The 15,587-nt window shown below is 35.8% G+C and overlaps 1 protein-coding gene across 2 annotated transcripts in view; it reads right to left on the bottom strand.

Moving 5' to 3' along the window:
• Positions 1-678: 678 nt before the first annotated feature.
• The window catches only part of AGMO (alkylglycerol monooxygenase), a 381,715-nt gene continuing 366,806 nt past the window's right edge, over positions 679-15,587 (bottom strand). For both annotated transcript variants that reach the window (XM_082398502.1, XM_082398503.1), the window contains one exon: positions 679-1,421. In XM_082398502.1, coding sequence (XP_082254628.1) covers positions 1,347-1,421 — 75 coding nt within the window. In that variant the 3' untranslated portion in view covers positions 679-1,346. The remainder of the gene's footprint in view (positions 1,422-15,587) is intronic.

The following is a 15,587-nucleotide window of genomic DNA, read 5'->3' as shown; positions in this document are numbered from 1 at the left end:
TATGGGTATTCAGAGTTTTTATGCTATAAAATTAGCAATTTCAAGCCAACAGAGGTTTCCCTGCTTTAATACGATTCTAAATATGCAACGCCCAGCAAGAACTCTTGGTAAGGGAGAAGAATAGGGACTAATATCTGTTATGGGTTCAAGTATTTGCTCTAGCTCTGTGTTAAATTAAGAAGTAAAAAAAGATGAATGAAGCAAAGCCAATTCCCTACTTCTGACGCTTGAGATATAATTTGTTAATTTTTTCCATCATGCAAAATTTAATCTTCCTCTGCTTTTCCAGTCTGCAAAATAAATGTGCTTCAGTTTTGCATCATGAGTCCACACAGACACCCGCAGTTTCATTCTTTTTACTAGTTCCACAACTTTTCTCTGTTCAAAGGTTAGAAAACACATATTAAAAATAAGTCAACCAACTGATCAGTCTCTTTAAACCAGCAATGAATATAGGCAAAGCTCAGTGAAGGACAGTATTAACTGTTTTAGTGCTTATAACTTTGGTTACTTAAATTGTAACTTTAAATCTAAGAAATACTGGAAGAAGGAAAGAAAAAAATTCCAACTGTTTTCAGATCTTCCCCCATTGACCCATTTCCTGCTTATCTCTGTCAGTTCCCTCCTAATGAAATACTTGTCAGATATTTACAGTCCCAATGAATAATATACACACAGTGCTTGGGCAATTTTATTTAGAGAGTCTTTTAACATGATTGTGACAACTTAAAATAGCACAGAAATACCGCACACTCCTCAATCTGCCAAAACAAACTGACCAAACATTTTAGACATATGTATCACAAATTAATCTATGGAATAAATGAATTCTGACGAATTCTGGTGATTTTCATTTCAGTGATGTCATTTTCCGTAATGTTACTCCTTAGGTTATATGGCTTTCAAAGGTAAACCTAGCCTTAGGCAAACAACTCATGTAATACATTTTTATGACAACAAATGTGTATCCAAGCACAATTTTAGCAGACAGCAAATGAAAAGTTGTCTAAACAATGCTAATAAAATCTTCATTCTTTTTACTGTTTTGAAGTTTTATTCCTTCTTCTCATACTCATTGGCTTAGATGTTACCAGTGGATGTAACATCATTCTATTTGAAATCATTGTCTTTCAACCCTAGCAATAAAGTAACTGCAGCTGACTTTAATCTTAATAGAGGATAATGAATGCGGAAAGGAAGCAAGAGTAGATAAATGTATTTACCTCACATTAGAGAAATAGTTCATATAATCATTATATAGGATAGTTATATTTCCATAGGCAGTAGTAATATATTGTGGTTGTGGACAAATGATTAAAACAAGAGAATTGTGTACAAACGTTTAGTCATTTCCAAGGGTCTGAGACAAGTTGTTTCATGCTTCTTACTCCCCAGAAAGCAATGCAGATGGAAAAAAAAATCTGAAGAAATAAAATACAGAGAGGAAGAACAATTAAAATTGATTCAATACTTCTGTTCAATTGAGTTAGAAATACCTTTCTAGAGGAAAATGAATATACGTATTTTAAGCAATTAAATTATTCAAACTGAATCTAGCAGTTGTTCACTGATAGAATTTAGCCAACCCAGCTTAAAACATGTTATGTGAAGAGTAGGAGTAAAAAATTTTGTTTCTGTGGCTTTTAAAATAAAATATCCTCACAAATCTGGGTCATTTCTAGGGATGGGGCTATGTAAATTAGACAGTGAATGAAACAGAACTGTCTTCCGGCTTTTGGATACATTGTATGTTGTTTGTATCATACTAAACAATCTCATTATTTATATAGTTTAAGAAGTCTTTGGAAAAGGAGAAATAAAAAGAGTATTAAGGAATCATTTCTCTCTGAGGCAATGTGATCTACCATATTATGAACTTCACCCAACATGAATTAAATTCTAAACACTGCTGACTTAAGTACTTAGTCTTTTGATCCTACCAGGTATAAAACGGTAACTGCAAAATTCTCTTTAAAATTGAAGACATACTAAATCATAATAAGCAATCATAAGAGTTCATTGAGTTCACCCCTTTGCTTTCAAGTAACTACCACGCATTCCCAATAAATCACCAAAATTTAACCAAGTAAAAGTGTTGACTTCTTATGATCCTAGCAAGAACGATAATACAGCCATCCTCAGGAAGAATTAACCGGTTGCAGAAATTTTCATTGTGTGTCATCTAAATGCCATAATGACCTAAACACACACACCTTCTGCTCTTCTTGAGGTAAAATCTAGGCACTGGTCACAGTCCTTACACCTCAGAGCTTTCCAAAGGCAACCCTTACCCTTTACCTATGCACTAAAATTAAGCTATAGGATTTCTTTTATGATCTCCATTTTATGTGTTATTAGAGTGATGATGAAAAATGCCCAAACAGCTGGGGATATGGGGAAAGCTGTGAAAGGGATTCTCCATTTTTTTTTTTTATTGTGCAAACTTCTTCAAATGATTAAAATATGACCACTTGCCTCTCCCCAGAAAGATCACAATTACTGAAAGATCCATTAAAATGTACAAAGAGACATAGTTAAGTAATAAGATGAAGGCATGGGGAACATTCTGGGGTGATGGACTAAAGTGAAGCCAAGGCCATTAACTGAGGCCAGTCATTCATTCACAGAAAATACCCTCAACTGCCATGAATTTGCTATTAAAGCCTGGATATGAAAATAACAACAACAACAAAATCCTCTTAAACCCGGATATTTCGATTAGATGGGTAGGTTGTTCAGTTTCATATGAACCTTCTTGTTCTTTCTAGAGAACCATTATCCTTCACATTAGCTAATCTGATAGTTTTATTCAAATCCATGTGTTACTTTCAGCCTATAACATCCACAATATAAAAAAAAAATACCAAAAATAAAATCAAAAGTTATTTTGAAGCAGGAGTCAAGAATAATATTAACATTCTGGAGTTGCCTCAGAAATCAAATGCAATATATTTAAAGGCTGGTTTTGATTTTGTTTCTTTTGACTGTACTTCAAGTAAAATGACCTCATGGGATTTCTCACGGGGTTCCAAAGTAATATCAAGATAAGGGAGTATTTGTGAAAGTTAGTAGATTGTGCAGTGAATTACATTTGTATATGAATATGGGTTAATGTTGGCAGAGGGATAGCTGAGAAGACAGCTTTCAAGTAGGACAGAGATGATAAATCTATGATATCGGGTTGAATAGTTTAATTTGGATCCATAATATTAATTGAGCAACTAATATATACTTTGTGCTGTGCAAGGCACTGGTATCTGAAAAAATATTTGGCAGCAATTTTTATTGGTTTTCAATCTAGTGTCTAGGGTCACATGGATTATTTCATTGGTTGAAGTCTAGGGAGAATGAAACCTCTACAACTGTGTGTAAAATTTTGTATGTCATAATTCTCCTCGTCCCTACTCTCCACCCACTAGACTATCCATACTTTCATCTAGGATCTCTGAAATATTAAGAACCTCTGATCTAACAAAAGTGTGAAAAAGATTATAATTCAGTACCTGCCTTTGTTGTTAATTCACCACTTCTCAACTAAATCTTTCCACTTTTGAAACTATAAATCCAGTTCTATTTCCTTAAGGACCCATCCCTAATTAAAACACAAAGATCTTATTACCTAAAATGCTTTTTACCTTCTTACCAAAAAATGCAATGTTGCACAGTTTGTAGTTTTATTTTGTTTCTCTGTTTTTGGTTTTCTATTTTTTCAGGCCCCTATGTATTATCCCTCCAAATGGAGGAGAAAAGCTAATGAAGCGAAGGGGGCAGATTCACATGTAAGATTAATGCACAGTGAAACCCTTGCTTAGGCTGGGCATTGTCTTAGGTGCCTTTACTAGATTATAATGTTTTATTCTCATGGCAAACTTGCAGAATTGGTATCTAGTTTACTGGTGAGGCAGTGGGAACTCATAATTTATGTGGTTTACGAAGCAGTCACAAAACTACTAAATATCAGAGCTTGTATGATGTTTTTTGTTTACTTAATGCCCCGCAGAAAATCAAACTACACATCCTGGGAAGTTAGTTCAGTGAATATGAACATCAATAGTGAATTCATTTTCTCTTTTTTAGTAATCACTGTACTTTTTTGCCACTAACTACTAGGTTTCTAAGACCTTTTCACAATCAATATTTTAAGCATAAAGTGGATTTTTTTTATATATAATGAAATCCAGATTGGCACAGGATAATAGAAATTAAATGAAATGAATATGTCCTTCTCAAAATATGCATGGCCCTGAAATAGACACCCAGTTTTATTAGAAAATAGTTAAATAGGAAAACACAGATTTGCTTTTCTATTTTTGAATGTGTGTATATACTTATAATAGATCTAAACATACATTTCATATATAATTTTAAGCTGGAAAACTACTTAACATGGACTCAGTATGATCACTTGATTATTATAGTCATTTCATTTTAAATTTTCCCTTGTCCAATCTTTCTCTTGATTTTTGTATTAGGCTGTTCATTTTAGTTCTCCATAGCTGATCAGATTAAAAGTGTCATTTGAGATAATTGCTCATTAACATATTTCTCAATCAACTATTTGTACAATGAAGGCAGGAGAATTACTACTTAGGCCAGTGTAAGACTACATGGCAACGACAGCACTTTTTCTTTGCAATATTCTTCCCTAATCTGTAGATATGATGCTTCCAGATACGTACAAACTCAATGAACACTTATTTTATAATAGGTCTGGGCAAGTCCCATGATTTTAACAGCTGGATTCAAAATATGAAACAGAGGAAGTTCACTTTTGGTGTCAAGCCCTCCCTGTGTAACACATCATTAGTGGCCCTTGTCTTCAGGCTATTTCCTTGACTTCCCAGGGCCCTCCGCTCTGATGCCTGAACTTCGGCCTGTACAGATGCTCTCCACGTTTTCTCTGCCCCTTTCCCAAAAGTTCACCAATTGGCAGGTGGCTAATCTGAGCCATTAATCCATAATAAAATGTCAGCGGGAACTGACGTGTCATTCAGCTGCTCCTCCCCGTTAGGTCTGTGTTTTTAGAGGCCTTATTAAAAATGGAGCAAATCAGGCATCTAATCCTTTTTTTTTAACTTTTTAAAATTGAAATAGTTAATTTACAATGTTGTATTAGTTTCAAGTGTACAGCAAAGTGATTCAGTTATACATACATATATACATATATATCTATGCTTTTTCAGATTCTTTTCCATTATAGTTATTACAATATATTGAGTATAGTTCCCTGTGCTATACAGTTGGTCCTTGTTGGTTATCTATTTTACATAGAGAAGTGTGTATGTGTTAATCCCAAACTCCTAATTTATCTCTCATCCCTCCCCTGCTATCCCCTTTGGTAACCATAAGTTTGTTTTCTATGTCTGTGAGTCTATTTCTGTTTCATAAATAAGTTCATTTGTGTCATCTTTTTAGATTCCACATATAAGTGATATCATATGATATTTGTCTTTGTCTGGCTTACTTCACTTAATATGATAATCTTTAGGTCCATCCATGTTGCTGCAAATGGTATTATTTCACTCTTTTTCATGGCAGAGTAACATTGCATTATATATATATATATATCACATCTCCTTTATCTATTAACCTGTCAATGGACATTTAGGTTGCTTCCATGTCTTGGCTATTGTAAATAGTGCTTCTGTGAACACTGGGGTGCATGTATCTTTTCAAACTAGAGTTTACTCCAGATATTTGCCTGAGAGTGGGATTGCTGGATCATATGGTAACTCTATTTTCAGTTTTTTAAAGAACCTCCATACTGTTCTCTATAGTGGCTGCACGAATTTACATTCCCACCAACAGTGCAGGAGGGTTCCCTTTTCTCCACAACCTCTCCAGCATTTCTTACTTGTAGACTTTTTAACGATGGCCATTCTCACTGGTGTGAGGTGATACCTCATTCTAGTTTTGATTTGCATTCCTCTAATAATTAGCGATGTTAAGCATCTTTTCATGTGCCTGTTGGCCATCTGTATGTCTTCTTTGGAGAAGTGTCTATTTAGGCCTTCTGCCCATTTTTTGATTGGGTTGTTTGTTTTTTGATATTAAGCTATATGAGCTGTTTGTGTATTCTGGAAATTAATCCCTTGTCAGTCACATCGTTTGCAAATATTTTCTCCCACTCCATAGGCTGTCTTTTCGTTTTGTTTATGGACTCAATTTGCTGTGCAAAAACTTTTAAGTTTAATTAGGTCCCATTTGTTTATTTTTTTTGTTTGTTTCCACTACTCTAGGAAATGGATCCAAAAAAATATTGCTGTGATTTATGTCACAGACTGTTCTGCCTATCTTTTCCTCTAGGAGTTTTAAAGTATCTGGTCTTACATTTATGTCTTTAATCCATTTTGATTTTATTTTTGTATATGGTGTTAGAGACTGTTCTAATTTCATTCTTTTACATGTAGCTGTCTAATCTTCCCAGCACCACTTGTTGAAGAAACTGTCTTTTCTCCACTGTAGAGTCTTGCTTCCTTTGTTGTAAATTAATTGACCATAAGTACATGGGTTGATTTCTGGGCTTTCTATTCTGTTCCATTGATCTATATGTCTCATTCTGCCTAGTACCATACTGTTTTGATGACTGTAGCTTTGTAATAGTCTGAAGTCAGTACAGTACTGTCTGTACCAAACCTGCATGAAGCAAGTTTATAGGTGCCATTTCTCCAACTACACTTTCTCACTTCCTCTCTCTTTGTCACATTTTGGTAATTCTCACAAATTTCAAACTTTATTATTATTATATTTGTTATGGTGACCTGTGATCTTTGATGGTACTACCATAACTCGCTGAAGGCTTAGATGATAGTTAGCATTTTTAGCAATAAAGTATTTTTTAATTAAGGTATGTAAAAATTTTTTAGACATAATGCTATTGTACACTTAATAGACTGCGATATAGTGTAAACATAACTTATATGCAGTGGGAAACCAAAATATTTGTGTGACTCACTTTATTGTAATATTTCTTTACTATGGTGGTCTGGAACCAAATCCGCAGTATCTCCAAGGTAGGCTTGTACTCCATTGTGTACATTTTGAACCAAATTTAGACCTCCATGTTGATTTCCTAAAATTCTCCTGGAATGAATGTACCTATTTTGTATCACTAATAAATCATACCCCACCTGTAAACTGAAAAGTATATTTTTATTTAAAAATTCTTTCTCTGACATTGATAAGGTTCATAAAATATCAGTTAACTGGCTATTTAACACAAGTGTAACAACAACAACAGCAGCAATTTGTTTTAAGGGAAACACGTTAAATGTACAGAAGTTTTTACTGAATTATTTGGAGAAAAATAAAACCAATTCTTTGTTAAATATACATTTTTTACATGCAATATTATAACATGGTTTATTAACTAAGCAATACCATTAATGTCTCTCAATGTCAACAGATGTACAGTGCAGTTTTCACCAAATGGTACATAGTATTCCATCTGAAGAATAACCTATATTTATCCAATGCTGTACTGTTGAACACTTGAGTCATTTCAGAATCATGTTTTTGCTATTAGAAATGGTGCTGTGCATTTACAACAACATGGAAGGACCTAGAGACTGTCATACTGAGTGAAGCAAGCCAGACACAGAAAGACAAATATCACATGATATTGCTTATATGTGGAACCTAAAAAAAACCCGGTACAAATGAACTTATTTAAAAAACAGAAGTAGAGTTAAGGATGTAGAAAACAAACTTATGGTTACCAGGGTATAAAGGGGGGGAGGGATAAATTGGGAGACTGGGATTGACATATACACACTGCCATATATAAAATAGACAACTAATAAGAACCTGCCGTGTAACACAGGGAACTCTACTCAATACTCCGTAATGGCCTATATGGAAAAAAATCCAAAAAAAAAAAAAAAAGAAAAAGAGTGGGTTTATGTATATGTATAACTGATTCACCCTGCTGTACACCTGAAACTAACACAATATTGTAAATCAATCACACCCCAACAAAAATTAAAAAAAAAAAAAAAAAGAAATGGTGCCATGATGAGGTCACCCTGGGAGCAGTGTGTTTAGGGAGAAGAGGACAGGCAGGGACACAGTGGTCCTGATGACAAGGATGAAATGGAGCCCGAAGGACAAGAAAGAGCAACCAGAAAACAGAAGGTAGTACAGTGGTAGTGGAGAGCAGAAGGCAGGAGGAAGAGGGCAGCCTTCTGCTCCTGGCTCTGGTCCTTGGGGGCAGTTACTGATGAAGCTGTAGCGACAATGGAGGGGAGGTGATCTGGATGGCAGCACCCTGGGCACAGGCAGCACTGCTCTCAGCAGTTCCAGCTCTGCTCGAGGTAGTGCCTCTTCAATGGATCTGGAACCAACTGCAGTAGTGTCTCACCACAGCCAGCACCGGCTTGTGAGCTGAGCGGCAGGGCACCCGCATCTTCTGATCTCTGGGTCTCACTGATGCGTCCCTTTTGGTCCTCCAGTCCCACTTCCTTCCATTTGCTCTTCCGCCCCTTCCAATGCCTTTGAAACCAGTTCCTTGTATTAACATCTCACTGTTTGAAATACCTAGAGTGGTTTTGTTTTCCTAACTGGACCCTGTTTCAAACATTTTTTTTCTTTTCTTCTCACAACTTTTTAAAAAAAATTTTTTTATCAGACAAGTATTTGACTAATATATTTTTTGTGAAAAAAAAAAGATGAAGAAGGACGACAAAAATAAAAATCTATTCAATCAAGTGATAGTAATATTTTATATGATAAAGAGTTTTATAATGTCAAAATGTTTGATGTGGATTAATGGTGTCAGTATAAAACAGATATAGGTATAAGGTACATGTAGCTCCTGCTATGTCATTTGAATATTAAGGCTGAAAAATGATTTCCTTGACTACTGACAGCCTTAGTGCAATATAATCCACTATTTTTTTTTTTGAGGGGTAGATGTCTTTTTTATTTATTGATTGATTTTTTAACATCTCCATTGGAGTATAATTGCTTCACAATGGTGTGCTAGCTTCTGCTTTATAACAAAGTGAATCAGCCACACATATACACACATCCCCATATCTCCTCCTTCTTGCATCTCCCTCCCACACTCCCTATCCCACCCCTCTAGGTGGTCACAAAGCACAGAGCTGATCTCCCTGTGCTAGGCAGCTAATTCCCACTAGCTATCTATTTTACATTTGGTAGTGTATATAAGTCCATGCCACTCTCTCACTTCGTCCCAGCTTACCCTTCCCCCTCCCTGTGTCCTCAAGTCCATTCTCTATGTCTGCATCTCTATTCCTGTCCTGTCCCTAGGTTCTTCAGAACCATTTTTTCTTTTAGATCCATATATACGTGTTAGCATACAGTATTTGCTTTTCTCCCTCTGACTCACTTCACGCTGCATGACAGACTCTAGGTCAATCCACTTCACTACAAATAACTCAATTTCATTTCTTTTTATGGCTGAGTAATATTCCATTGTATATATGTGCCACATCTTCTTTATCCATTCATCTGTCAATGGACACTTAGGTTGCTTGCATGTTCTGGCTATCGTAAATAGTGCTGTGATGAACATTTTGGTACATGACTCTTTTTGAATTATGGTTTTCTCAGGGTATATGTCCAGTAGTGGGATTGCTGGGTCGTATGGTAATTCTATTGTTAGTTTTTTAAGGAAACTCCATACTATTCTCCATAGTGGCTGTATCAATTTACATTCCCACCAACAGTGCAAGAGTGTTCCCCTTTCTCCACACCCTCTCCAGCATTTATTGTTTCTAGATTTTTGGATTATGGCCATTCTGACTGGACTGAGGTGATACCTCATTGTAGTTTTGATTTGCATTTCTCTAATGATTAATGATGTTGAGCATCCTTTCATGTGTTTGTTGGCAATCTGTATATCTTCTTTGGAGAAATGTCTATTTAGGTCTTCTGCCCATTTGTGGATTGGGTTGTTTGTTTTTTTGATGGTGAGCTGCATGAGCTGCTGGTAAATTTTGGAGATTAATCCGTTGTCAGTTGCTTCATTTGCAAATATTGTCTCCCATTCTGAGGGTTATCTTTTCATCTCATTTATGGTTTCCTTTGCTGTGCAAAAGCTTTTAAGTTTCATTAGGTCCCATTTGTTTATTTTTGTTTTTATTTCCATTTCTCTAGGAGCTGGGTCAAAAAGGATCTTGCTGTGATCTATGTCATAGAGCGTTCTGCCTGTTTTCCTCTGAGAGTTTTATAGTGTCTCGCCTTACATTTAGGTCTTTAATCCATTTTGAGTTTATTTTTGTGTATGGTGTTAGGGAGTGTTCTGATTGCATTCTTTTACATGTAGCTGTCTAGTTTTCCCAGCACCACTTATTGAAGAGGCTGTCTTTTCTCCACTGTATATCCTTGCCTCCTTTGTCATAGATTAGTAGACCATAGGTGCATGGGTTTATCTCTGGGCTTTCTATCCTGTTCCATTGATCTATATTTCTGTTTTTGTGCCAGTACCATACTGTCTTGATTACTGTAGCTTTGTAGTATAGTCTGAAGTCCAGGAGCCTGATTCCTCCAGCTCTGTTTTTCTTTCTCAAGATTGTTTTTGCTATTCAGGGTCTGTTGTGTTTCCATTCAAATTGTGAAATTTTTTGTTCTAGTTCTGTGAAAAATGCCATTGGTAGTTTGATAGGGATTGCGTTGAATCTGTAGATTGCTTTGGGTAGTGTAGTCATTTTCACAATGTTGATTCTTCCAATCCAAGAATGTAGTATATCTCTCCATCTGTTTTTATCATCTTTAATTTCTTTCATCAGTGTCTTATAGTTTTCTGCATACAGTTCTTTTGTCTCCTTAGGTAGGTTTATACCTACGTATTTTATTCTTTTTGTTGCAGTAGAAAATGGGAGTGTTTTGTTAATTTCTGTTTCACATTTTTCATCATTAGTGTATAGGAATGCTAGAGATTTCTGTGCATTAATTTTGTATCCCGCTACTTTACCAAACTCATTGATTAGCTCTAGTAGTTTTCTGGTAGCATCTTTAGGGTTCTCTACCTATAGTATCATGTCATCTGCAAACAGTGACAGATTTACTTCTTCTTTTCTGATTTGGATTCCTTTTATTTCTTTTTCTTCTCTGATTGCTGTGGCTAAAACTTCCAAAACTATGTTAAATAACAGTGGTGACAGTGGACAACCTTGTCTTGTTCCTGATCTTAGAGGAAATGGTTTCAGTTTTTCACCATTGAGAACGATGTTGGCTGTGGCTTTGTCACATATGGCCTTTATTTTGTTGAGGTAGGTTACCTCTATGTCTACTTTCTGGAGAGTTTTTATCATAAATGGGTGTTGAATTTTGTCAAAAGCTTTTTCTGCATCTACTGAGGTGATCATATGGTTTTTCTCTTTCAATTTCTTAATATGGTTTATCACATTGATTGATTTGCATATATTGAAGAATCCTTGCATTCCTGGGATAAATCCCACTTGATCATGGTGTATGATCCTTTTAATGTGCTGTTGGATTCTGTTTGCTAGTATTTTGTGGAGCATTTTTGCATCTATGTTCATCAGTGATACTGGCCTTTAGTTTTCCTTCTTTGTGACATCTTTGTCTGGTTTTGGTATCAGGGTGATGGTGGCCTCGTAGAATGAGTTTGGGAGTGTTCCTCCCTCTGCTATATTTTGGAAGCGTTTGAGAAGGATAGGTGTTAGCTCTTCTCTAAATGTTTGATAGACTTCTCCTGTGAAGCCATCTGGTCCAGGGCTTTTTGTTTGTTCGAAGATTTTTAATCACAGTCTCAATTTCAGTGCCTGGGATTGGTCTGTTTATATTTTCTCTTTCTTCCTGGTTCAGTCTTGGAAGGTTGTGCTTTTCTAAGAATTTGTCCATTTCTTCCCGGTTGTCCATTTTATTGGCATATAGTTGCTTCTGGTAATCTCTCATGATCCTTTGTATTTCTGCAGTGTCAGTTGTTACCTCTTTTTCATTTCTATTTCTATTGATTTGAGTCTTCTCCCTTTTTTTCTTGATGAGTCTGGCTAATAGTTTACCAGTTTTGTTTATCTTCTCAAAGAGCCAGCTTTTAGTTTTATTGATCTTTGCTATCATTTCCTTCATTTCTTTTTCATTTATTTCTGATCTGATCTTTATGATTTCTTTCCTTTTGCTAACTTTGGGGTTTTCTTTTTCTTCTTTCTCTAATTGGTGTAAGGTTAGGTTGTTTATTTGAGATGTTTCTTGTTTCTTGAGGTAGGATTGTATTGCTATAAAGTTCCCTCTTAGAACTGCTTTTGCTGTATCCCATAGGTTTTGGGTCATTGTGTTTTCATTGTCATGTTTTCTAGGTATTTTTTGATTTCCTCTTTGATTTCTTCAGTGATTTCTTGGTTATTTAGTAGTGTATTGTTTAGCCTCCATGTGTTTGTATTTTTTACAGATTTTTTTCCTGTAATTGATATCTAGTCTCATAGCGTTGTGGTCGGAAAAGGTACTTGATATGATTTCAATTTTCTTAAATTTACCAAGGCTTGATTTGTGACCTAAGACATGGTCTATCCCAGAGAATGTTTCATGAGCACTTGAGAAGAAGGTGTATTCTGTTGTTTTTGGATGGAATGTCCTATAAATATCAATTAAATCCATCTTGTTTAATGTATCATTTAAAGCTGTGTTTCCTTACTTATTTTCATTTTGGATGATCTGTCCATTGGTGAAAGTGGGGTGTTAAAGTCCCCTACTATGATTGTGTTACTGTCGATTTCCCCTTTTATGGCTGTTAGCATTTGCCTTATGTATTGAGGTGCCCCTATGTTGGGTGCATAAATACGTACAATTGTTATATCTTCTTCTTGGATTGATCCCTTGATCATTATGTAGTGTCCTTCTTTGTCCCTTATAATAGTCTTTATTTTACAGTCTATTTTTTCTGATATGAGAATTGCTACTCCAGCTTTCTTTTGATTTCCATTTGCATGGAATATCTTTTTCCATCACCTCACTTTCAGTCTGTATGTGTCCCTAAGTCTGAAGTAGGTCTCTTGTAGACAGCATATATACGGGTCTTGTTTTTGTATCCATTCAGCCAGTCTATGTCTTTTGTTTGGAGCATTTAATCCATTTACATTTAAGGTAATTATCGATATGTATGTTCCTATTCCCATTTTCTAAAATGTTTTGGGTTTGTTATTGTAGGTGTTTTCCTTCTCTTGTGTTTCTTGCCTAGAGAAGTTCGTCTACCATTTGTTGTAAAGCTGGTCTGGTGATGCTGAATTCTCTTAGCTTTTGCTTGTCTGTAAAGGTTTTAATTTCTCCATCGAATCTGAATGAGATCCTTGCTGGGTAATCTTGGTTGTAGGTTTTTCCCTTTCATCACTTTAAGTATATCCTGCCACTCCCTTCTGGCTTGCAGAGTTGCTACTGAATGGTCAGCTGTTAACCTTATGGGGATTCCCTTGTATGTCATTTGTTGTTTTTCCCTTGCTGCTTTTAATATTTTGTCTTTGTCTTTAATTTTTGATAGTTTGATTAAGATGTGTCTTGGCATGTTTCTCCTTGGATTTAACCTGTATGGGACTCTCTGCACTTCCTGGACTTGATTGACTATTTCCTTACCCATATTAGGGAAGTTTTCAACTATAATCTCTTCAAATATTTTCTCAGTCCCTTTTTTTTTCTCTTCTTCTTCTGGGACCCCTATAATCTGAATGCTGTTGCATTTAATGTTGTCCCAGATGTCTCTGAGACTGTCCTCAATTCTTTTCATTCTTCTTTCTTTACTCTGCTCTGTGGGATTTATTTCCACTATTTTATCTTCCAGGTCACTTATCCATTCTTCTGCCTCAGTTATTCTGCTATTGATCCCTTCTAGAGTATTTTTAATTTCATTTACTGTGCTGTCCATCATTGTTTGTTTGCTCTTTAGTTCTTCTAGGTCCTTGTTAAACGTTTCTTGTATTTTCTCCATTCTATTTCCAAGATTTTGGATCATCTTTACTATCATTACTCTGAATTCTTTTTCAGGTAGACTGCCTATTTCCTCTTCATTTGTTTGGTCTGGTGGGTTTTTACCTTGCTCCTTCATCTGCTGTGTGTTTCTCTGTCTTCTCATTTTGTTTAACTTACTGTGTTTGGGGTCTCCTTTTCGCAGGCTGCATGTTCGTAGTTCCCTTTGTTTTTGGTGTCTGCCCCCAGTGGCTAAGGTTGGTTCAGTGGGTTGTGTAGGCTTCCTGGTAGAGGGGACTAGTGCCTGTGTTCTGCTGGATGAAGCTGGATCTTGTCTTTCTGGTGGGCAGGACCACGTTCTGTGGTGTGTTTTGGGGTGTCTGTGACCTTAGTATGATTTTACGCAGCCTCTCTGCTAATAGGTGTGGTTGTTTTCCTGTCTTGCTAGTTGTTTGGCATAGGGTGTCCAGCACTGGAGCTTGCTGGTCGTTGAGTGGAGCTGGGTCTTAGCGTTGAGATGGAGATCTCTGGGAGGGCTTTCGTCATTTCATGTTACGTGGAGCCGGGAGGTCTCTGGTGGACCAATATCCTGAACTTGGCTCTCGTACCTCAGAGGCACAGGCCTGACACCCGGCCAGAGCACCAAGACCCTGTCAGCCACATGGTTCTTTTGGGAAGTCTGAGGTCTCCTGCCAGCGTTCAGTAGGTGTTCTGTAGGAGTTTTTCCACATGTAGATGTATTTGTGGGGAGAAAGGTGATCTCCACGTCTTACTCCTCCGACATCTTGTAGGTGTCCTCTATACTTTTGAACATTATATTTTGTTTTTTTAAACATGACTACTGTCTGCTGTACAGATAAGAATTTAAGCAGAGATGAGCACTGAATTGCTACAAAATATCTCTACTTCCCATTAATGCAAGAGAAGAAATAAACACAAACAGAACTAGAGTAGAAATTGAAGCCATATGTATTGAAGGTCCTTCCGAAATGAAAACATTAGAATATATTAGTTAACAATAAATTTTTTCCCCTAGAATTTTGTAAGAATACAATTTGACAAATTCCAACTCATAACAAATTGAGAATTATTGATTTTACTTCCAGTATATTCTATATATGACCAAAATACTGAGTAATAAGCAGACAAATGAATAAAGGGCTTAAGAGAAATAGTTCCAGAAACTACTACTATTACTTGAAGGTCCTCTGTTCTCTGCCCTTATTTCTATACCCTATTCAAGGGCAGATATAATCACAGCTATGTTTAATATGTGGTCTTTTAAAGATTCAGTAATATTCACTTCTATTTAGACTTTAAATCAAACATTATAATTTTACATTAGTTTTAAAATGTATATTTATGTTCTTAACTAAGGAAAAACGTGAAAAGAAAGTTCACATGAATGCCCATGTACTAACAGTGGCTTATTTGAAAAGAATGTGTTTTCCTCAGCCATTAAACATCTTCTGAAATTAATGTTTAAACGAGAGCATACACTAAGCATACCACAATAATGTTTTTTAAAAAAGAAAATAAACACAAAAGAAACATTAGAACAGAGTTTTAAAATAATTCAGCTGAACTCCAAAACCAGAAAAATCAGGTATTTCATTATTTTACTACTCAGTGCCAAAGGACCAATATAATTTCAGTGACAAAGAAGCACTAAGTTAATCTAGATAACAAATGCAGAATCTTTA

Source organism: Balaenoptera borealis (assembly GCF_965194805.1).
Source record: "Balaenoptera borealis genome assembly, chromosome: 7".
In the NCBI taxonomy this organism is placed as follows: Eukaryota; Metazoa; Chordata; class Mammalia; order Artiodactyla; family Balaenopteridae; genus Balaenoptera; species Balaenoptera borealis.
Note: the sequence above shows the minus strand (reverse complement) of the source record. Positions and strands in the feature narration are given on the sequence as shown.